General features: G+C 49.2%; 1 protein-coding gene across 1 annotated transcript; it reads left to right on the forward strand.

The window, feature by feature from the left end:
* The first annotated feature begins 6,533 nt into the window (after window positions 1-6,533).
* Window positions 6,534-8,717, forward strand: LOC140430055 (interleukin-8-like). The gene is made up of 4 exons (XM_072517596.1): window positions 6,534-6,638; window positions 7,126-7,261; window positions 7,495-7,578; window positions 7,708-8,717. Exons 1-4 carry the CDS (start codon window positions 6,575-6,577, stop codon window positions 7,718-7,720), a joined length of 297 nt encoding a protein of 98 aa, XP_072373697.1. The 5' UTR covers window positions 6,534-6,574; the 3' UTR covers window positions 7,721-8,717.
* Window positions 8,718-24,413: the final 15,696 nt, after the last annotated feature.

Here is a 24,413-nt window from a genome sequence, read left to right on the forward strand (position 1 = left end):
GAAGTCGATGAGGCTTTATTAAGCGTGACTTGTTCCCCGCAGCTCAGTAGCTGACTGGCTTGCGGCGGATAACTCCAGGTTCTTATACTCCGCCTTCAGGGCGGAGCTAGAGGTCAACAGCCAACCAGGACCCGGGATCTGTCAGCCAATGACATCACGGCTTCACAGTCCCACATGACCCCTAATGCATACTACCACATTCACCCCTTGTTAAAAATGAACCCGGCGGGGTGGTGCTTCGTATGGTGGTAAGGGTTTACAAGGCTGGTCCTGGGAGGAAAAGTTTTGCATGTAGAGAGGTTTTTTTTTTTTGTTTTGAACTAGTTACAGTAATAGGGGGAAAAGGAAAAAGTTCTCGTTACAGTCCACAATATAGTAGTGTTACATTGACGCCACAAGTCGGTCGGGCGGTCTGGTCATCCTCGTCGATCGCTTCGGCCCCGGTGGTAGTGCTTGTTCCCGTGTTGTCGTCTCCGGGAGCCTTACGGTTTCTGCTTCCGCTTCACTTCTGGTCGGACCTGGGAGGAGGACCGATCCCCCCGGGAAGGGGGCACTCGCGGGGTGCGCCGGTGGCAGGGAGGGGGTGATTGGTGTCGCGGGGGTGTGTGTGTTGCCGGCGGGCGCCAGATCTCGCAGGGAGACCGTGTCCTGTCGGCCGTTGGGGTACTCCACGTAAGCGTCCTGCGGGTTCGCGTGGAGGAGGCGAACCCTCTCGACCAACGGGTCCGACTTGTGCGCCCGCACATGTTTTCGGAGCAGGATGGGTCCTGGGGCCGCCAGCCAGGTCGGCAGCGACGTTCCAGAGGAGGACTTCCTGGGGAAGCCAAGGAGGCGCTCATGAGGCGTTTGGTTAGTGGTGGTACACAGTAGCGACCGGATGGAGTGGAGAGCGTCCGGGAGGACCTCCTGCCACCGTGAAACTGGGAGGTCCCTGGACCGTAGGGCCAGTCGGACGGTCTTCCAGACCGTGCCGTTCCCCCTCTCTACTTGCCCGTTCCCCCGGGGGTTGTAGCTGGTCGTCCTGCTCGAGGCTATACCGTTGCTGAGCAGGAACTGGCGTAGCTCGTCACTCATAAAGGAGGACCCCCTGTTGCTGTGGACGTATGCGGGGCAACCGAACCGTGTGAATATGGTGTTAAGGGCTTTAATGACTGTGGCCGCTGTCATGTCAGGGCAGGGGATGGCGAAGGGGAAACGGGAGTACTCGTCCACCACGTTCAGGAAGTATATGTTGCGGTCGGTGGAGGGGAGGGGCCCTTTGAAATCCAGACCAAGGCGTTCAAAGGGACGGGAAGCCTTGATCAGGTGCGCACCATCCGGCCTGAAAAAGTGCGGTTTGCACTTTGCACAGATGTGGCAGTTCCTTGTGACTGTACGGACCTCCTCCACAGAGTAGGGGAGGTTGCGGGACTTTATAAAGTGGTAGCACCGAGTGACCCCCGGGTGGCAGAGGTCCTCGTGGAGGGTTTGGAGGCGGTTAATTTGTGCGTTGGCACATGTGCCGCGGGATAGGGCATCGGACGGCTCGTTCAGCTTTCCGGGACGGTACATGATCTCATAGTTGAAGGTGGAGAGCTCGATCCTCCACCTTAAGATCTTGTCGTTCTTAATTTTGCCCCGCTGTGCATTATCGAACATGAAGGCTACCGACCGTTGGTCCGTGAGGAGAGTGAATCTCCTGCCGGCCAGGTAATGCCTCCAATGTCGCACAGCTTCCACTATGGCTTGGGCTTCCTTTTCCACTGAGGAGTGGCGGATTTCTGAAGCGTGGAGGGTTCAGGAGAAAAAGGCCACGGGCCTGCCCGCTTGGTTAAGGGTGGCCGCTAGAGCTACATCGGAGGCGTCGCTCTCGACCTGGAAGGGGAGGGACTCGTCGATGGCGCGCATCGTGGCCTTTGCGATATCCGCTTTGATGCGGCTGAAGGCCTGGCAAGCCTCTGTCGACAGGGGGAAGGTCGTGGTCTGTATTAGGGGGCGGGCCTTGTCTGCGTACTGGGGGACCCACTGGGCGTAATATGAAAAAAAAACCCAGGCAGCGTTTCAGGGCTTTTGAGCAGTGCGGGAGGGGAAATTCCATGAGGGGGCTCATGCGTTCGGGGTCGGGGCCTATTATCCCATTGCGCACTACATATCCCAAGATGGCTAGCCGGTTTGTGCTAAACACGCACTTGTCCTCGTTGTATGTGAGGTTCAAGGCTTTAGCGGTCTGGAGGAATTTTTGGAGGTTGGCGTCGTGGTCCTGCTGATCGTGGCCGCAGATGGTCACGTTGTCGAGGTACGGGAACGTGGCCTGCAACCCGTGTTGATCAACCATTCGGTCCATCTCTCGTTGGAAGACCGAGACCCCGTTTGTGATGCCAAATGGGACCCTTAGGAAGTGGTATAATCGCCCGTCTGCCTCGAAGGCTGTGTACTTGCGGTCACTTGGGCGGATGGGGAGCTGATGGTAGGCGGACGTGAGGTCCACGGTGGAGAAGACCTTATATTGGGCAATCCAATTGACCATGTCGGATATGCGGGGGAGAGGGTACGCATCTAGTTGTGTGTACCTGTTGATGGTCTGGCTATAGTCTATGACCATCCTTTGCTTCTCCCCTGTCTTTACTACTACCACCTGTGCTCTCCAGGGACTGTTGCTGGCCTGGATTATGCCTTCCTTCAGTAGCCGCTGGACTTCGGACCGAATGAATGTCCGGTCCTGGGCGCTGTACCGTCTGCTCCTAGTGGCGACGGGTTTGCAATCCAGGGTGAGGTTTGCAAACAAGGATGGGGGCTCAACCTTGAGGGTTGCGAGGTCGCAGATAGTGAGTGGGGGTATTGGGCCGCCGAATTGAAACGTTAGGCTCTGCAGGTTGCACTGGAAATCTAATCCCAGTAATGTGGGCGCGCAGAGTTGGGGAGGAACGTAGAGCCTGTAGTTTTTAAACTCCCTCCCTTGCACCGTTAGGGTCACTATGCAGAAGCCTTTAATCTGTACGGAGTGGGATCCTGCAGCTAGGGAAATCTTTTGCGCACTGGGACGGATGGTCAAAAAACAGCGTCTTACCGTGTCGGGGTGGATGAAGCTTTCCGTGCTCCCGGAGTCGACCAGGCATGGTGTCTCGTGCCCGTTTATCAGCACCGTTGTTGTCGTCGTCTGGAGCATCCGGGGCCGTGCTTGGTCCAGCGTCATTGAGACCAGACGTGATCGTAGTGTTTGAGCGTCTTTCTCGAACCCCGTGGAGCCGTCGACACTGGGGTCCGTTGTTGCCGTCCAAGATGGCGGCGGGGGTGAACAAAATGGCCGCCCCCATGCATCGCACATGGCTGGGGGGTCACAAGATGGCGGCGGGGGTGGACAAAATGGCCGTCCCCCTGCGTCGCACAGGTCTGGGGGATCCCAAGATGGCGGCGCCCCTCCTCCCCTCGTGGTGGCCGGGACCCAAAATGGCGGCGCCTGCGGGTTGCACATGGGGCGCTGGGGGGGTTGGGGAGCGTCAGAAACGCGCAGATCGCCTTGTTCTCCGGGGACAGCGGTAGTCGGGACCCAAACGGGTTGCGCCTGCGGGTCGTACAAGGGGCGCTGGACAGCGGTGGTCGGGACCCAAACTGGTTGCGCCTGCGGGTCGTACATGGGGCGCTGGGGGGGTTTGGGATCGTTAGAAGCGCGCAGGAAACCTTGTTCGCTGGGGACTGCGGCGACCTCCCGGGACCGGCACACAGCCGCGAAATGGCCCTTTTTCCCGCAGCTCTTACAAGTCGCTGCGCGGGCCGGGCAGCGCTGCCGGGGGTGTTTCGCCTGGCCGCAGAAATAGCAGCGGGCTCCCCCGGGACGACTTGGCATCTGAACCGCGCAAGCCTGTGGGGTGGGGGGGGGGAGGGGGGGGGGGGTTTGTCGCAACGGGGGTCCACGGAGCCCAAGGGGCTGCCGCGCGGTCGGGGCCGTAGGCGCGGGCGTTTCGCGCGGCCACATCTAGTGAGGCTGCAAGGGCCCGTGCCTCTGAGAGTCCTAGCGACTCTTTTTCTAAAAGTCTTTGGCGGATTTGGGAAGAGTTCATACCAGCCACAAAAGCATCACGCATCAACATGTCCATGTGTTCCATCGCGTTTACCGGCGGGCAGCTGCAGGCCCGTCCCAAAATTAGCGCGGCGTAGAAATCATCTATCGATTCTCCGGGACTTTGCCGTCTCGTTGCGAGTTGGTAGCGTGCGTAGATCTGGTTCACTGGGCGAACATAGATGCTTTTTAGTGCTGCAAACGCCGTCTGGAAATCCTCTGCGTCTTCGATGAGAGGGAAAATTTCCGGGCTTACCCTTGAGTGCAGGACCTGTAGTTTCTGGTCTTCTGTGACCCGGCCGGGGGCCGTTCTGAGGTAGGCCTCGAAACAAGTCTGCCAGTGTTTGAAAACTGCTGCTGAGTTCACTGCGTTGGGGCTGATCCTCAGGCATTCCGGGATGATCCTGAGCTCCATAGTTCTTTTAAGCACGCTTAATAAATTGTAGCGCACAAAGACTCACGAGAGACGAATAGAGATGAAGTCGATGAGGCTTTATTAAGCGTGACTTGTTCCCCGCAGCTCAGTAGCTGACTGGCTTGCGGGGGAGAACTCCAGGTTCTTATACTCCGCCTTCAGGGCGGAGCTAGAGGTCAACAGCCAACCAGGACCTGGGATCTGTCAGCCAATGACATTACGGCTTCACAGTCCCACATGACCCCTAATGCATACTACCACAAACTTCTACCACCTGGCTGGGCTCATTCCCCAATACCAGGTCCAGTACAGCCCCTTCCCTAGTTGGACTGTCTACATATTGTTTGAAGAAGCCCTCCTGAATGCTCCTTACAAACTCTGCCCCATCTAAGCCCCTAGCACTAAGTGAGTCCCCGTCAATATTGGGGAAGTTGAAGTCTCCCATCACAACAACCCTGTCCTTTTTACTTGTTTCCAAAATCTGTCTACCTATCTGATCCTCTATCTCCCGCTGGCTGTTGGGAGGCCTGTAGTAAACCCCCAACATTGTGATTGCACCCTTCTTATTCCTGATCTCTACCCATATAGCCTCGCTGCCCTCTGAAGTGTCCTCCCGTAGTACAGCTGTGATATTCTCCTTAACCAGTAGCGCAACACCGCCACCCCTTTTACATCCCCCTCTATCCCGCCTGAAACATCTAAATCCTGGAACGTTTAGCTGCCAATCCTGTCCTTCCCTCAACCAGGTCTTTGTAATGGTAACATCATAATTCCAAGTACTAATCCAAGCTCTAAGTTCATCTGCCTTACCCGCAATACTTCTTGCATTAAAACATATGCAATTCAGGCCACCAGACCCGCTGTGTTCAGCAACATCTTCCTGTCTGCTCTTCCTCAGAGCCATACTGGCCCTATTCCCTCGTTCTCCCTCAATGCTTTCACCTTCTGACCTATTGCTCCGGTGCAACAGTACAACCTAAAGGAGGATAAAATCAAAATCACAATGCAAGCTTACCACTGCGTGGATTTTTAGGCCAGGGGTTCCCAAGCCGGTGGACGTGGCTCATGTGTTGATTCTCGAGGTCCGGCTCCTGCCAGGACCGCAGCAAAGAGGTGGTTTTACACTTTTCTCAGGGTGAACCCAGCAGCTATAAATCAGCCCTGCCTGAACCCTGCCCCAAGTTAACCATTCACACTCACCAACCCGCCCGTCCAACAACTCTCCTAGCCTGAGCCCACCCCCATCTCCACCCGCCTCAATTTTCACTTGAAGTCTGAGGCATTAAAAAGAGAAAAGGTTTGGTTAGCACTGTTCTAGACCATAGTGCTTCCCCGTTAGTGTCAAACCTCCTGTAACGCTTTAGCTGTCAGGCCCAGACTGCGTATTCTGGCACTTCAACTATAACGCCTTGGACAGCATTCGAGAAATCTGCTCAGTCATATAAATAATTGATATCTTGGCAAGACTAGGTGACGACAATGAATGTGATAAAACAAAATAAGGTTGCATTACAAATCAGTATCCATGTGGCTGGAATGCAGCCAATTTGCTTCAGGACCTATGTTTGTTTCATTATAGATTTTCTGGGAAAATGAAAAAAAAAATCGACAAGCTCAGCAAGTCTCAGCTCAGCGCCTGTGGAAAGAGAAAGAGTTAACATTTCAAGTCTGTATGAATTTACTTCAGGACTTCTTCAAGTCATACAGATGCAGAATTTTAACTCTGTTTCTCTTTCCACAGATGCTGCCAGACCTGTGGAGGTTTCCCAGCATTTTCTGATTTTATTTCAGATTTTCAGCATCTGCAGTATTTTGAGGAAATTTAGTCATGTTTTTGAACATCGCAACAGCTTGACCAATTTTGAAAAGTTTCGCCTTGCAATTTTTATAATCCAACCTGAATAATGTTTGCTGCAATAGGTGCAATAAATTAAAAATGCTCATTTTCCTTTTTCTGAATACATCAATAGTTTTAATTATATTTGCCCCGCCCCTTGGGACCTGGGCCAATGTGTGGAAACTCCTGGATTGCTAAACTAGCCAGGCTATAAATTCAAAGTCTTCACAGCAAGGAAGCAGAGAATTGCCCGAGTTGCTTAAAATTAGCAGTCAAAAAAGAAACGATGAACTCCAGAACTATCTTCATCGCCTTAACCCTCCTGATGCTTTCCGGACATTTGACAGATGGTAAGAGATCTTTTTTGCGCTTGTCAAGTGTCCTAATCATTTTGTTTACTTGCTGAACAGTAAAGGCTATTTGTAGAAATGTTCTATTCTATGTATTATTGGCTGTATATCACCCTGTTAAAGTTTGGAGGTTTGAAAGTGTCATTCTCAGTGTTGTTGCCTCATTGGTGCCAATTAAATCCTTCATTAAAACACTAAGATCTGTGTGCAGCGTTGGTGCGATGAGAGCCGACAGATTAATGTGAATCATGCTGCACACTTTCGACATGGACCTTATGGGGTCACGGGCTGCAGTTTGATTCTGCATATGCTTTGGAATCTCCTGAATTCCTGCTGCTATCTGTCAGCATGTTACTTCTCGACAGTCAAATAGATGCAAATGCTGACGTGTTTCATAATGTAGCAAAGATTTCTGCAAAGAGCAGATTATGAAACCAATTATGAAAACTACAGAATTAGCTAACATTTCACATTTATGTCTATGCAGCCCGAGCCTTAGGTCTAGCGAGAACAGGCCTGCGCTGTAAATGCATTAACATCAATCAGACCTTCATCTCCCTGAAGTACATGAAGAACATTGACATCGCGCCTCGTGGGCCACACTGCCCCAAAGTTGAAATCATGTAAGTAACCTCAGCAGAAATCATCTTTCCTGAAAAGCAACACGTGGAAGATGTGCTGTCTCAGTTCAGTCCATTATGATCCTTGCCATGAATTGAAACAAAAGCAGAAAGCGTAACACAATCTCTGCTTCGTATTTCATAGCTTTGGGGAAGAAAATGGTGATATTGAGCTGCACCATTTTCAGTCTGCCCAAAACATGAGGCAAGACTAATGTTTTCTTTTTTCCCCCTAGTGTAACTCTTCAAAAAAGAAAAGAGGTCTGTTTGAATCCAGAGTCACCTTGGGTGAAGAAGTTGGTGACGAGGCTTCTGAAAAGGTATATTTTTACTCCCGCTAAAATCCAACACACTGAATTGTTTCTATATTCGGGGCTTTGTATTTATGAAGCGCCCCTAAACTGAAAACTAGCATTCCATTGTTACTAACAAATTCATTTTTTTCATAGAAAAGATCAGTGAGGAAAGATGGAGAAGCCTAATCAGAGCCACTTAACAACGTCAGCTAAATTTTCTTTGCCTCTGATGGTGACATTGGTTGAGCCTATACAGATCACAATATTTGAAATGGTGCCTGTTATTGGTACTAAAACCTGGCTGAAATTGAAACGTGAAGTGCATTTCTTGTCTTGACAGATCAAGCATTGTGAATGATTTACTTTAACCTGCCTCCCCCCTTACCCTGATTGCTGGTGGACACTTGTTCATAGGCCCTTTATGTTTTGCCTACTATCCACCTCAGAGCTTGAGAATTACTTTATATAATTGGGAGTCACTGGACTTCTTAGTATGGAGGGAATTGGCGAGAGGGGGCACAGGGTCAGTACTGATGCCGTATTCGCACTGTTCACATAGTGCAAGTCCTACCTGTGTCATTATTTCATATGAGGAGGTTCATGTGTACTTTTAATAATATTTATTTTATTATTGAACTTTGCATTTCAGTTTCCAATGAAATAATACATTTAGAATTACTTCAACACAGTGATATGACACCACACTGTACACACAAGGAGGAATAAGTTATTATGGTGAAGGTGTTAGGATAGAATATCTGCAGTGCACCCTATCCATCCTATGTGAAGTTGATTGTTGTGTTTAGATTATTCTCCCTAATTATGTTGGTACTAATTTGTCAGTTGTAGTGGATTAGGTTAGTGGAAGGTATGACTTATAGTCAGGTCACTCTTTATTATACAGCATGAATAGATCAAGTAATAGTAGTTTATCCCTAAGTATGAACACATTGGGATTTATGAAATAAATCCTTTTGTCTCACCTAACTTACATAGTTACTTAATCAATGATTAGTAATGGTTGATGTAGTTTTGTCTACCAGATTGAGTCATTGAAGGCTCCAAAGAGCTGACACTATTTAAGACTGGTGCTCATACTGTCACTTATTATAATGATTGTATTCACTTTAATTTTATGAACAAATAAAAAATATTTATTATTTACTTTTTCTGCTTTTTGTTGTTTCTTCTTTTAATGGTAAGGTTTAACTCTTACTGGGGTTCTCCAATTGTAAGATCAGCTACAGCACACTGAGAAAGAATGCATTAATATATCAACGAAGTTTCAGCTTAATGAAGTTGATACTCTGACCCATCCTTCTGTATAGCGAGGTTTCTCTATGTGGCACTGTCTGACTGAATTAGTGTTTAGTTCTTTCTAACTATTGAATATTAATCACAATAATTGCTTCACAGCTCTGTACAGGTGGGCAATTTTCAACAGAACGTGACTTTTTCAGCAGTGACAATCAGGGAGGTGGGTGGGTGGGGTGGGTTTTGGGGAGGGGGTGATACAATTTTGTAAATGGGCGAGCATTCTGCTAATTTTTATTAAGCATAAGTCTTCCTGTGTAACTCAGGATTATACGCCAGTTGTAGACCAGACTGCATAATCCTCATTTGAGCCTGAAAATTATTTAACATATCTTATCGGCTTTGAGCAGCCTAACCAACACTCCTGAAAAGGACCGAGTCAGGCCCAAGCACCAAAATGGTTACAGCCTCACCACATCAGGTCTGGGCCTGTTTTGGACAGAATTGAAAATCAGGCCCAGCATCTCTACTAACACAGTATAATCTGAATCCCGGGAGCGGGAAACGAGGCAGGTAATGACAAATGATTGTATGGGAGACCAAAGAGCAGCCTTCTAATGGTGGGTTGAAAAGAGAACATAGAACATAGAACATTACAGCGCAGTACAGGACCTTCGGCCCTCGATGTTGCGCCGACCTGTGAAACCACTCAAAAGCCCATCTACACTATTCCCTTATTGTCCATATGTCTATCCAATGACCATTTGAACGCCCTTAGTGTTGGCGAGTCCACTACTGTTGCAGGCAGGGCATTCCACGCCCTTACTACGCTCTGAGTAAAGAACCTACCTCTGACATCTGTCTTATATCTATCTCCCCTCAACTTAAAGCTATGTCCCCTCATGCTAGACATCACCATCCGAGGAAAAAGGCTCTCACTGTCCACCCTATCCAATCCTCTGATCATCTGGTATGCCTCAATTAAGTCACCTCTTAACCTTCTTCTCTCTAACGAAAAGAGCCTCAAGTCCCTCAGCCTTTCCTCATAAGATCTTCCCTCCATACCAGGCAACATTCTGGTAAATCTCCTCTGCACCCTTTCCAATGCTTCCACATCCTTCCTATAATGCGACGACCAGAATTGCACGCAATACTCCAGATGCGGCCGCACCAGAGTTTTGTACAGCTGCAACATGACCTCATGGCTACGAAACTCAATCCCTCTACCAATAAAAGCTAACACACCGTACGCCTTCTTAACAACCCTCTCAACCTGGGTGGCAACTTTCAGGGATCTATGTACATGGACACCGAGATCTCTCTGCTCATCCACACTGCCAAGAATCTTACCATTAGCCCTGTCTTCCTGTTATTCCTTCCAAAATGAATCACCTCACACTTTTCTGCATTAAACTCCATTTGCCACCTCTCAGCCCAGCGCTGCAGCTTATCTATGTCCCTCTGTAACTTGTAACATCCTTCCGCACTGTCCACAACTCCACCGACTTTAGTGTCATCTGCAAATTTACTCACCCATCCTTCTACGCCCTCCTCCAGGTCGTTTATAAAAATGACAAACAGCAGTGGCCCCAAAACAGATCCTTGTGGTACACCACTAGTAACTGGACTCCAGTCTGAACATTTCCCATCAACCACCACCCTTTGTCTTCTTCCAGCTAGCCAATTTCTGATCCAAACTGCTAAATCACCCTGAATCCCATGCCTCCGTATTTTCTGCAGCAGCCTACCGTGGGGAACCTTATCAAAAGCTTTACTGAAATCCATATACACCACATCAACAGCTTTACCCTCATCCACCTGTTTGGTCACCTTCTCAAAGAACTCAATAAGGTTTGTGAGGCACGACCTACCCTTCACAAAACCGTGTTGACTATCTCTAATCAAATTATTTCTTTCCAGATGATTATACATCCTATCTCTTATAAACCTTTCCAAGATTTTGCCCACAACAGAAGTAAGGCTCACTGGTCCATAGTTACCGGGGTTGTCTCTACTCCCCTTCTTGAACAAGGGGACAACATTTGCTATCCTCCAGTCTTCTGGCATTATTCCTGTAGACAAAGATGACTTAAAGATCAAAACCGAAGGCTCAGCAATCTCCTCCTTAGCTTCCCAGAGAATCCTAGGATAAATCCCATCCGGCCCAGGGGACTTATCTATTTTCACACTTTCCAGAATTGCTAACACCTCCTCCTTATGAACCTCATGCCCTTCTAGTAGCCTGAATCTCAGTATTCTCCTTGACAACATGGTATTTTTCCTGTGTGAATACTGACGAAAAATATTCATTTAGCACCTCTCCTATCTCCTCGGACACTAAGCACAACTTCCCACTACTGTCCTTGACTGGCCCTACTCTTACCCTAGTCATTTGTTTATTCCTGGCATATCGATAGAAAGCTTTAGGGTTATCCTTGATCCTACCTGCCAAAGACTCCTCATGTCCCCTCCTGGCTCTTCTTAGCTCTCTCTTTAGGTCCTTCCTAGCTAACTTGTAACTCTCGAGCGCCCTAACTGAACCTTCATGTCTCATCTTTACATAAGCCTCCTTCTTCCTCTTGACAAGTGTTTCGACTGCTTTAGTAAACCACGCTCCCTTGCTCGACCACTTCCTCCCTGCCTGACAGGTACATACTTATTAAGCACACGCAGTAGCTGTCCCTTGAACAAGCTCCACTTCTCCATTGTGCCCATCCCCTGCAGTTTTCCTCTCCATCCAATGCATCCTAAGTCTTGCCTCATCGCATCATAATTGCCTTTCACCCAGATATAACTCTTGCCCTGCGGTATATACCTATCCCTTTCCATCACTAAAGTAAACGTAATCGAATTGTGGTCACTATCACCAAAGTGCTCACCTACCTCCAAATCTAACACCTGGCCTGGTTCATTAACCAGTACCAAATCCAATATGGCCTCGCCTCTCGTTGGCCTATCTACATACTGTGTCAGGAAACCCTCCTGCACACATTGGACAAAAACGGACCCATCTAAAGTACTCGAACGATAGCGTTTCCAGTCAATATTTAGAAAGTTAAAGTCCCCCATAACAACTACCCTGTTGCTTTCGCTCCTATCCAGAATCATCTTTGCAATCCTTTCCTCTACATCTCTGGAACTTTTTGGCGGCCTATAGAAAACCCCTAACAGGGTGACCTCTCCTTTCCTGTTTCTAACCTCAGCCCATACTACCTCAGTAGACGAGCCCTCATCAAACGTCCTTTCTGCCACCGTAATACTGTCCTTGACTAACAATGCCACCCCTCCCCCTCTTTTACCACTACTATGTTAGTGATAGATTGACAATGAATCAAGCTTGCCGACTGCAAATGTCTGGAACCTCTTTTAATATGTTTGCATGCCATGCAGGCTCACTAAAAGGCAACATGAGCCTTCACATTCATGAACACTTAAGCATGGCATGCATCAGATGAGGTAGCTTTCCTGGTGGATTTGATGTGAGTACTTCCTGCCGTACCCTGGACAGCCTGGAGGAGAACCTACGGGATGGCATCGCTGAACAGTGGGGCCACTCATTGACAGTGCTGGGACATTTGCAACTTTCGTATGAGGTGGTAGCAGGGCCTAGGAGACGGGGTGTATAGATGGTGTCACAAATCAGGGCTGGGTGGGGCCCAGGCTCTGTGTTTCAAACGGAGTTTCCGGTCGGCCAGATTGAACAGCCAGAGTCGCAAACCAGCTTTAAAAAAAATCGGAGAGTTCTGGGGCGGGATTCTCCAATAATGGGACTATGTTCCCACGCCAGCGTGAAAACCGGCGCCAACCACTCCGGCGTCATCGGCCCCCGAAAGTGAGGAATTCTCCACTTTCTAGGGGGCTAGGTTGATGCCAGTGTGGTTCCCGCAGCTCCAGCCGGCGCCAAAGGGCCAGCGCGAGTTCACGTATGCGCGGAACGGGCGGCGTATTTCCGCGCATGCGCGGGATTCGCTTCTCCACACCGGCCCCCGGGCAATATGGCGGAGCCCAACAGGGGTCCGGCGCGGAGGAAAGAAGGCCCCCATGGAACCAGCTTACCCGCCGATCGGTACGCCCCGATCGCGGGCGAGGCCATCGTGGCGGGAATCCCGCCAGCGCCCGAAAACCGGCGCTGGAGAATTGGGAAGCCGGCGTCGGGGCGGGATTCGCGCCTCCCCCCGGGGATTCTCCGACCCAGCGCAGGGTCGGAGAATCCCTGCCCTGATCTTTTTTTAAAATATATTTTCATGAGAGTTTTAAAAGTTTTACAAATAACGCAACAAAAGTTTCAAAGCACGCCTGGTACAGTACAGAATAACTGTTTCAGCAAACATAAGAACAGAGGAAGACAGGATAAATTCAGGACAGCGGTCACTAAAAACCGATGCCTCTATTTTACACCGGATCAGTCAGAAAATGGGGGGGAAAGAGGAAAAAGCCATATAAGCAAGATAGGATAACGTATCAAGGTGTTCAATTTTGTGTACAGTGAGATCGCGACTTGCAATATGGCTCATGGGAAACTTTGCAGGAGCAGGTCAGAAAAGCAGAGTCTATAAAATTGAGATGTGGTCCCATACTTTATGAAATGTACCAGACTGAGAATGGATCACAGACCTCAGGAATTCCATAGGAAAACATTGTTTGATTAATTTATGCGAGTTTTGAATTGAAGGTTACTTATCACTGATCCAAGGGCAACGTGTATTTTGCCAATCTACAAAAGGTAGGATGTTATACAGCCTTTTTTCATTAACGTCCAGAATTAGGAACAAAGAATCAAATGCTAAGGCTCTGTCAAATTTCCTCTTAAGTTCTTTAACTACACCAGATCAATAGGATTGAATCTTAACACGGGTCCATACGCAGTGTACATAATCACCCTTGACTGCCAGCACTTTAGGCACATTGGGGATATAGCAGGATCAGACCTGTGTCTCAGACTGGGCATGATATGCAAATGATGAGTATCTTGAACTGAGCCTCCTTCATTCTGTTACATGCCAAATTTTATTGACTTAATCCCATACACTACCTCATGTCTCCTCATCAATATTAGTTTCCAAGTCTTTTTCCCCAAGATGTGGTTGACTCTTAACTGCCTCAGGGATGGGCAATAAATGCTGGCCCAGCTAGCGATGCCCACATCCCATGATCGAATTTTAAAAAATAAGACCTGGAAAGAGGTCTGGGCTGCCCTGGAGGGGAGAAAGAGTGAAAGTCAGTTTAGATCTCCCTTCTAATTGATGGACTGTTATCTACACTCTAAGAGTGTTAGTAATAATAGGATCTGCGCACCTGAACTAAAGTCCCCATAAAATAACAAAACCTGCAAAGGGAAAGCCAACTGGTCTGCTTCAATGTTGAGCCGAATGGAGGTGGGGTGCTTTCTAACCTCCATTATACACCTAAGATAAGATGCTAATTAGTACAGTCTAATATTTGGGACACCCAGACCCTCCTCCCTTGGAACCTGGGGGCTGCAGCTTGGTGAACTTTAGTTGAGGCATCTTTTTATTCCATATAAAATGAGCTAATCATTCCATTAATCTCCTTCAAGACTCCAGCAGACAATAAGACTGGCAACATACAAAGGATATAGCAATCTAGGCAAGACATTAATCGTAATCAAAGCAATCCCACCCAGCCAGAATGCCGGCAGAGAGGACCATCCAGTCAGGTTCCGTCAAATAATGCAATTAACCGAAGGAAATCGGCCCCATATAGTTGTTTGAAGAACAATAGCCAGGTAAGTTAACCTTGAGTGGTACCACCTGCAAGGGAAATTAGCAAGATGAGGTGGTCTACCCCAGTGTTTTTCAAACTTTTCTTCCCAGGACCCGCTAACCGGCGGATCTTCGGGACCCATGCCGCCCGACGTTCGTGAGACATGCCGGCTGACGTTAGCGACCCATGCCGGCCGACATTCGCGATACACCATTAGTGCTTACCTTTAATGCGACAAGTGGGCCTGCTTGGTCCTCACGATCTCTCTTGCTTCGTCATTTAATGTTACATTTCTGCCCAGGACTTCAGCTGACGATTTAAGTACTTGCTGCATGCTTTGAAAAAAATCAAGGGGTTTGTCCTCGAACTCGCCATGCTTAGTCTTCAAATGCCTTTGAAGATTTGAGGATTTTAAACTTCATTTGGCAGTACTTCCCTGCATATAACACACAGGAACTTTGCATCCTGATTTGCATTGGCACAATTAAAGCCATACCTCAAGAAATTATCTTTATACTGCTGTTGTTCCCGATTTCAGTTTCTTAATTGTTTGTTCACCAGAGGTTCTGCAACTCGGGATACAGCTCACACCAGCACTGCTTTGTCCTGCCACAGACTCTCCTGGGAAGCTCTCTCCAGTAGATTTAGTTGTCAGATCCGGGCCTGTTTGTATCTCTGGCCTTCTCTACCTTATTACAAAATAATCCATCTTCAGTTCACACACAGTCCTGTTGCTTGCTGGCTGGCAGCTAAAAAATGGAGGAATCTACCTCTATGATTTTGCACCCAAAGCATTGGCGTGCCGGGCACATGACCTTCTCTCTGCCGCTGCCTTTGGCAGAAAGACTCAACGTTCATACTTAAAGGCCGGTCGCGGCCGGCATTCTTTTTTTACTTTGAAACATTATTTCTAATACCTAATTTTTCCAAATTTATGACTTTTTACTGCTAAAAATTAAAACAACTTCAGCTGAACATTGCATCCTTACATTTACACACAAACTTTGTTTTAAATATCTTCCCATTTCTTTAGAAATTTAACCAATTATAGAAAAAAGCACATTGTTTTTTACTTTACAAACTACGACTTTAGAAGAGATGATGTAACTGTCAAACACACACAATGTCACACTATTTCTTATTGGTTCCACTGCATTGCACTATCCAAACATCCAAGTCACCTCCTGCTCCATTCTCACCAAAAGCACTGACTTCCTGGTTTCAAGAGAGTGACAACACAAAGTCAAATATGACTGTAGGTCAGCCCTATTGACTGTCCTTGTTTAATCAGTATTCCTCGCTGCTAAAGCTCGCCTGGCTTCCTCTCACAGCATCCACCCCAGTCACAGGCCACTTCCCGACCAGTACTTACCGTTGCAGGAGTGCAAACGGACGTTGTGCTGGCATTGAACGGATTGACCAAGTAGCCGTAGGCTGCATACTGCCGATCAGTGGCGGGGGGCAAGCCGAGCAGCACGCAAAGGACGAACACCAGAGCGGAGCTTCAACCTGGGGGTCACCACTGTTAGCATTGCGCATCCATGTGGGCGCCCGTCAGCCCCAATCCACCCCCCCCCCACCGCTCTGCGCGCGGTGACCAGCACACAGCCTAAGCCTCGCGCCGCCCGCCCCCTCAAACGTCGCAATCAATCGGGGACTGCCCACGGCCGGCATTCTTAAAAGCCAGTCGCTGCAGTTGGGAACTTCATCCCGCGGTCGGGAACGCCACAACCGAAAAACAATGGTCTACCCCTCAACTCTCCCAGCGGTATAGCCTCAGATTTTGCAACATTAATCTTATAACTGGGAAAGGCGCTAAATCTATCGACCGCGTTAATACAGGTGAGAACTGAAATGCCCAGCTTTGACACAAATAGCGTAAAGCATGATCATATGCTGCTTCACCCCCACCCACCCCCCAGATATCAAGGCCTAACAGTCGAATCAAAAACTCAATGTCCAATGTGAACAGTAAGGGGGATAAGAGGCACCCCTGCCTTGTTCCTCTCTGAAGCCCAAAGTTCTCAGATCTATAACCATTGGTGAGCACAGCCGCCAATGGCCTATGTTACAACACTTTGGTATACCTTTAAAACCTCTGATGCGTTCGGCCAGTTTACTTACTCAAAAGTTTTACTCCGGTGCCCTTATTTGTGAGGTGAACAAAGGACAAAACAGGTTCACAGTTTAACTCAATTTTATTCACAATTCTATTACTCAGGAAAATATGACTCAGACTCACGGTTGAGCTTTGGGTTTTACCCACACTTATTAAAAGAGGCTGGCAGGCTTCGATCACTCAATGTTGATGCCGTCTCTGGGTTTGAAACCCAGGGCCCTTTCTTCTTGCGATGGTTGTGCCTGGGGAACTCCCAGGTTATTGCTCAAGGTCTGTTTGATGCTGCTTCCTTATACTAGGAAGCTTGGAGTAAGTCATATGTTTAAGCCCACCACTGGTCATTGTCCTAGCCAGACCCCAACTGGTTAATGGGAAAGACAGGATACTCCTGTTTCTTGATGGTGGTTCAATTACGACCCATTATCCTCTGAAATTCCCTTTGGCTGACCAGCCATCAGCTCATTAAGGAGTCTGATGGCTTCTTTTGTCTGTCCTTCGATCTGCTGCAAAGTTGATCACCTGTATCTGGAAGTTTGTTACATATTCATAGACTTGGAGTGGGTAATCAAAGTCCATATCGCATTAACAGGTTTATGCCTTGACGTGGGTGCTTTTACAGATGGTCAGTATGGATTCCAGCCAGGGTCCCATGAGACAGTTTCTGTTCCTGGCCTATATGTATCTTCTCAGCCTGTTTTCGGTACCACAACCTGAACCCACTTAGCATATTCTTCACGCAGCCAAAATGTCCACAACACACAAGCCAAGTCATTGCATTCCACCCTGTCAAAAGCTTTCTCTGTATCTAGGGAAATCACTAACCCATCCAATGCCCACTTTTGGAAAATTATTGCTGGAAAACCAACCTTTTATGAACCCAGTCTGGTCCCCTCAGATGATTAATGAGACAATTCCCTCTATGCATTGTGCCAATACTTTAGACAACAGTTTCAAATCAACATTTAGTCATGAGATTGGCCTATAGGAAGCACACTCCTCTGGGTTCTTGCCTGCCTTCAAAATCAGGGAAATATTCCGGAGCGTCGGTGGTAACAGACCTGCCTCAAATAAATGACAGTACATATCGAACATTAACAGGTCCTTGAATTCTCTGTAAAACTCACCCTGAATACTATCTGGCCCAGGGGTCACACCGGTTGGAGCTCCCGGACTGCCACAGCCACCTCTCCTTTAGAGATAGCAGCATTAAGGGCTGAACGTTGATCCTCTGACACCATAGGAAGCTCGAGTGAAGAGAATAAGCATTCCATATCTGTCAACATGTCTCCAGACTGACCCGATTTAGATAATTCGGCAGAAAAATCCCTAAAGACCCTGTTAATGTCCTTGGTTTTCGTTAGTCTATTACCCTTAGAATCCCACACAGAGGGAATAGCCCTAGAATCAGCCCTCACTTGGTCAAAAATCCAAGTATTTACTCAGTTTATTCCCGAACTGAAACAATTTTTGCTTCACAAATCTTCGACTCCTCTCAGCCCGGAGTGTGCCTCCTACAAGCAAAACTAGCTTCTGAATGTTGTTTTGATAAGACGGTTAGAAAGAATTCTTCTGATGATTATCCGGGAGAATCAGGCCAGGTTCATAAAGGGTCAGCTTTCCAGTCATAATGTCAGAAGGTTACTGAATGTGATCCAAGATTTTCAGAAGCGGGCGTTGGACGGATTGGTGATCTCCTTGGATACCATTTGATAGGGTGGAGTGAAATTATGTCATTGACACATTGCAGAGATTCGGGTTGACTGAGGAATATGTTAAATGGATTCAGATGCGGTACCACAGGCCTTTGGCAGCAGTACTCGCGAATGGTTTTAGATCTGAGAACTTTGGTCTTCTGAGAAGGAATAGTTTTGTGAGGGCCACGAAGAATCCAGCACGGGTTTTAAGGATACAAAGAAATAACAATTATTTACAATAACATATATACATACAACAGCAGCAGCAACTTCGCTTGCTGCTCACTGCTTCCTGGCTGGTTCCAAACTGGCCAGCTTTATTTATACAGGGAGTTTGCTAATGATTTATCCGCCCCCCTCATTGGGGAAGCACATACTCCCACAGGATTGTGGGATTGTCATTAGTCCCCAGCCAATGGTAAGCAGGCAGGTTATAACATCCCTCCCCCCCAAAGTCCAAGGAATCCACCGAAGACCCTGGCGAAGGAGGGCGTCAGACTCGTTTTGCCGCAGGCCGGACACCATTTGCACGCGGCGCTGGGTCAGGCGGTGTGTAATGAGACAGAGACCGGCGCTTTCGTGATGAACGGCGCAACGGTTGTACATCCACGGCCCGTGGACCCGAGGATTCCCCCTCTGATGCATCCTGTGTCTCCATCTCGGAGTCAGAGTCTGCTACCTCCGTCACCTCGGCGTCTCTATCTCCACGCGGTTCTGTAACGACCTGCGTAGGCTTTGAGTGAGGCACCAGAGGAGGATTGTGAGGACTGCTTTCCATTGTGTCTGGTCTCTCTCTGGCTGTAGAAATGAGCTCCGGGGGGCGGGGAATCTTTTGAAGGGATAGTCTTCTGGACCGAACGTGGTCTACATGTTTGCACTGGAGATGACCCTGGGCTTGCACCTGGTAAGATATAGGGCCCGTTTGGCGAAAGATTATGCCAGGGACCCACTGGGCACCACCAGCAAAATTCCGAACGAACATTGGGTCACCGGGCGCAAACTGCCGAATCGGCCGATGCCAAGAAAACCATATCCCTGGCGTTCTTGTGTGCGGCGTACTTTTGCGTCAATGTCCGGGAAAACCATACTAAGGCGGGTGCAAAGTCTCGGGCCCATTATGAGTTCTGCGGAAGCTACCCCAGTCACCGCATGAGGGGTGGTCCTATACGAAAACCAAAAGCGAGCCAGTCTCGTGTCCATTGACCCAGAAGACTGCTTCTTTAGGCCTCGTTTGAATGTCTGCACTGCGCACTCCGTCAACCCATTTGAAGCCGGGTGGTAAGGGGCAGTGCGGATATGATGTATGCCGTTCATCTTCATGAACCTTGCAAACACCTCACTTGTGAATGGAGTGCCGTTATCCGTGACCAGCACCTCGGGGAGGCCATCCGTACTGAAAGACAAACGCATCTTCTCAATTGTTGCGCAGGACGTTGTGCCGACCATCTTATGCAGCTCTAGCCATTTAGACTGGGCATCGATTAATAGAAGGAACATGGATCCTTGAAAAGGGCCGGCGAAATCCGCATGCAAGCGCGCCCAAGGCCGCCCTGGCCATTCCCAGTGATATAGGGGCGCGCGCTCCTGGCAAATGGAGCAGTTTTGGGCCACCTTCTCAATGTTGGTGTCGAGGTCTGGCCACCAGACATAACTCCGGGCCAACATTTTCATTTTGGTCACACCTGGATGCCCATTGTGCAAGTCCCTTAGTATCAGCTCCTGTCCGTTTTCCGGGACAATCACACGCGTCCTCCACAAGACCATAAAATTTAGGGTTGCAACCACCTCACCGGTCGTGGGGGTCGACATGGGGCCGGTCGATAAAGGCAATCGGCTCAGTGCATCGGCATTCGCTATCTGCGTTCCTGGTTTGTGCTCCAGAGAATGCTCGTAGGCAGCGAGCAACAAAGCCCAGCGCTGGATCCGTGCAGAAGCAATGGGCAGTATTGGCTTATCCTCTCTGAAAAGTCCCAGCAGAGGCTTATGATCAGTCACGATAGTGAAGTGGCAGCCATACACGTACTGGTGGAAGCGTTTCACTGCAAAGACCACCGCCAGGCCCTCCTTCTCGATCTGCGCGTATTTATTTTCCGCTGCAGTCAATGTGCGGGAGGCGAAATCTATCGGTCGCTCGGCCCCGTTCTCCATCATGTGGGACAGGACAGCCCCAATACCATACGGGGATGCATCACATGTGACGAGCAAAGGCTTTCCAGGATCATAGTGGGTTAGTAACCCAGACAACGACAATTGTTGTTTTACCCGCCGGAAAGCGGTTTCTTGCGGCTGACCCCAAACCCAGGTGTGATTTTTCTTTAGCAGAACGGGTAGTTGCCAGGTTGGGGAGGAACTTCCCGTACTAGTTAACGAGGCCGAGAAAAGAACAAACATGCGAAGTGTCAGTCGGGGCGGGGCCTGTTGAATCTCGCGCACCTTCTCTGCGACGGGGTGCAAACCTTTGCGGTCCACCCGATAACCCAGGTAGACTACTTCCTTCGCCTGAAAGGCGCACTTTGTGCGACGTAAACGGACTCCAGCCTCCGAAAAGCATCTAAGGACAGCCTCCAGATTTTCCAAATGTTCCTGCTCCGACGTCCCTGTGATCAAAACGTCATCTAAGTAGACAGCGACACGCGGCAAACCTCTCAAAATGCCCTCCATAACGCATTGAAAAATAGCGCAGGCAGAGCATACTCCAAAGGGCAAACGTGTACATTCATACAGGCTCTGGTGTGTATTAATCATTACATATGGTCGGGAGGCAGGGCCCAGCTCCAACTGTAGGTAGGCGTGACTCATATCTAATTTTGTGAACGAGAGTCCGCCTGCAAGCTTCGCGTAGAGATCCTCTATGCGAGGCATTGGATATCGGTCGAGTCGGGAAGCCGTATTCACTGTAAGTTTATAGTCGCCGCACAAGCGAACTATGGCATCTGGCTTCATTACAGGTACAATTGATGCTGCCCAGTCAGCGAAACGGACGGGCCTGATAATATCCAAAGTCTCCAAACGAGTAAGCTCCCCTTCTACCTTCTCGAGCAAGGCGTAAGGCACCGGGCGCGCCCGGAAATAGCGCGGTGTGGCTCCTGGTTCAACTTGGATACGGGCTATGGCCCCTTTTACTTTCCCAAAACCGGGCTGGAATACATCTGGGGATCGTCCTCGCACCTCAACCCTCCAGAAACTGTTTGGAGGATGTGCTGCCACTGCAACCGCAAATGGCGCAACCAGTCCCGACCCAACAGGCTGGGCCCATGGCCGCGCACCACGATAAGTGGGAAACGCCCCTCCTGGCATCCATAAACAACAGGGGGTCATCGTAGTTCCTGCAATGTCCAATGGTTCCCCCATGTAGGTGGCCAACCTGGCCTGTGTGTCGGTTAAAGTAAGGGTGTGTATACCCTGCTTGATGCGGTCGAATGTCCTCTGGGTGATCACGGAGACCGCTGCGCCAGTGTCCAACTCCATCTCAAGCGGGTGTCCATTGACCCGTAGTGTCACCTTAATGGGGGCCACACGGGGAGCTGCCACACAATGCAGCTGCAGGCAGTCATCCTCCGTCTCCACGTCCTCAAGAGTAGTCGCCGCAGGTTCATCCACATGGAAGGTACGGCCCCTGGGCTGGTCCCAATTTTGGTTGGAACGTCGGCGCCTTTGGCGCCCCCAGGACCGCGTCCGCGACGGGGTCGGCGCCTACAAGTCTGACACGGACATGGCTCCTCATCCATTGGTTCTTGAGAAGGCTCCCTTCGTGGAGGAATGTCCGACGGCCACTGGCGTCGATCTGGACGTCGCCTCGCCCAAGGTACCGCAGGAGTGCGGAGGGACATTTTCGGGCGGAAGGGGTTGCGCCCCAAGGCATGCACCTCCATTCCCTGTAGCTCCTGCACTCTTCGTTCTGCGCTCTCTCGGGACAATACTATTTGAATGGCCTGTTGAAAAGTCAATGTTGGCTCAGCTAACAACTTTCTCTGGGTGGCCACATTGTTAATACGGAAAACCAAATGGTGGCGTAACATTTCTGACAAGGTCTCACCATAGTCACAGTACTCCACAATCCTGCGTAGCCTGGATAGAAAATCGGCAAGGGATTCTCCAGGGGTCCTCTCAGCGGTATTAAACCGGTAACGTTGGACTATCGTGGACGGGGTTGGGTTAAAATGTTGCCCCACTATATTCACAAGTTCATCAAACGTTTTGGTGTCCGGCGCAGCTGGGTACGTAGGGCCACTAATCACCCCAAACGTATGCGGGCCGCAGGCGGTGAGCAATATGACCACCTGGCGCTCGTTTTCAGTGATGTTGTTTGACTGGAAATAGTAACGCATCCGTTGTGCGTACTGGTTCCAGCTTTCCAGCGCAGCATCAAAAACATCCAAACGTCCGTACAGAGGCATGGTATAATAGAAAACAACTTCCAACCTGTATCCAACAAAAATCCAGGGAGGTGGCTTCAGTAGTGTAGACAGCTATTCACTTTAACCCTCGTCACCAGTTTTGTGAGGGTCACAAAGAATCCAGCATGAGTTTTAAGAATACAAAGAAATAACATTTATTTACAATAACATATATATATCCACCAGCAGCAGCAACTTTGCTTGCTGCTCACTCCTTCCTGGCTGGTTCCAAACTGGCCAGCTTTATTTATACAGGGAGTCTGCTAATGATTTCTCCACCCCCCTCATTGGGGAAGCTCATACTCCCACAGGATTGTGGGATTGTCATTAGTCCCCAGCCAATGGTAAGCAGGCAGGTTATAACAAATAGGCAGGGCTACCCCCGTCCCCCTTGTTGTTTGCACTGGCCATAGAGCCACTAGCAAGAGGCTATGTGGCAGGATGCCTTGATATAGGGGTTGGGCTGTGGGGAGAAGCAGTATAAGATGACGCTCCAAGCTGATGATGTGCTGCTGGTTGTGTCAAAACTAGATGTTTCTGTTCCCACTATTAAAGAAGACAATTTAAATCTATACATATTTACAAAAATGCAAAAGTCAACCGTGGCAATAGATAACTAAACCCCTCCCTTACCACATCCCCCCCAAACACCACCCCCACTCATTTTGTTGCCACCCTGGTACCCGCCTCCCTTTTCCAACCTATCTCTCCCCCACAAACGGAAAGTAAACTCCCACCAACCCCCTCTTTGCTGACGACTCAATACTCTTAAAGAAGTCAATAAACAGCTTCCAGCTCAAGTTGAACCTCCCCCCTCATCACCCCCACTTCACCCCTCGAACAGCGAACTTAATTCTTTCCAAATGCAGAAACTCTGACAAATCGCTCACCCAATCGCTCACCTTCGGTGGTTCCGAGTCCCACCAGCACGACAAAATCCGTGTCCGGGCTATCAGGGAGGCAAGGCCAGAATGTTGGCCTGTTTCCCATCTGAATTCCTGCGTCCTCCGACATTCGAAATACCACCGCCTCCGGACTCGGACCTACCTCTACTCCAAAGTCTTTGACATTACGCCTAAAAATCCCTTCCAAAACTCCTGCAACCTCGGACATGCCGGCCCCTCCGCATCCCGCCCACACCTATCCTCCACCCCCAGAAAGAACCAACTCATCCTAGACCCCCCCACGTGCGCTTTGTGCATCACCTTAAATTGGATAAGACTTGGTCTAGCACACGACGAGGACGCAGAGCTTCCTGCCACACTCCGGCCCCAACGCCCCCCCACCCACCTCCAACTCATCCACAGGAGCACACTCCCTCTTCATCAGCCCCTCATACATGTCCGTATGGAGCACCCGGAGGAAACCCACGCAGACACGGGAAGAACGTGTAGACTCCGCACAGACAGTGACCTAGTGGGGAATCGAACCTGGGACCCTGGCGCTGTGAAGCCACAGTTCTATCCACTTGTGCTACCATGCTGCCCTATCCTTCAATTCAAAACTGGCATAAATTAGTTATGGAGTGCATTCCAATGGAATTGCTGACATTTGTGATCCATTCTAAGTCTGATACATTTCGTAAAATGTGGAACCTCTATCTCAAATTTATAAGCTCTGCTTTGTCTGACCTACTACTGCAAGGTTTCCCTTGAGCTATATCGCAAGTCG

The sequence above is a fragment of the Scyliorhinus torazame genome, chromosome 9 (genome assembly GCF_047496885.1).
Source record: "Scyliorhinus torazame isolate Kashiwa2021f chromosome 9, sScyTor2.1, whole genome shotgun sequence".
NCBI classification, from domain to species: domain Eukaryota; kingdom Metazoa; phylum Chordata; class Chondrichthyes; order Carcharhiniformes; family Scyliorhinidae; genus Scyliorhinus; species Scyliorhinus torazame.

Excerpts from the sequence above, each read along its gene's own strand:
- LOC140430055 (XM_072517596.1), top strand. The coding sequence starts at position 6,575 with ATGAACTCCAGAACTATCTTCATCGCCTTAACCCTCCTGATGCTTTCC. Across the intron at positions 6,639-7,125 it reads TTCCGGACATTTGACAGATG|CCCGAGCCTTAGGTCTAGCG; the intron begins GTAAGAGATCTT and ends ATGTCTATGCAG. Across the intron at positions 7,262-7,494 it reads TGCCCCAAAGTTGAAATCAT|TGTAACTCTTCAAAAAAGAA; the intron begins GTAAGTAACCTC and ends TTTTCCCCCTAG.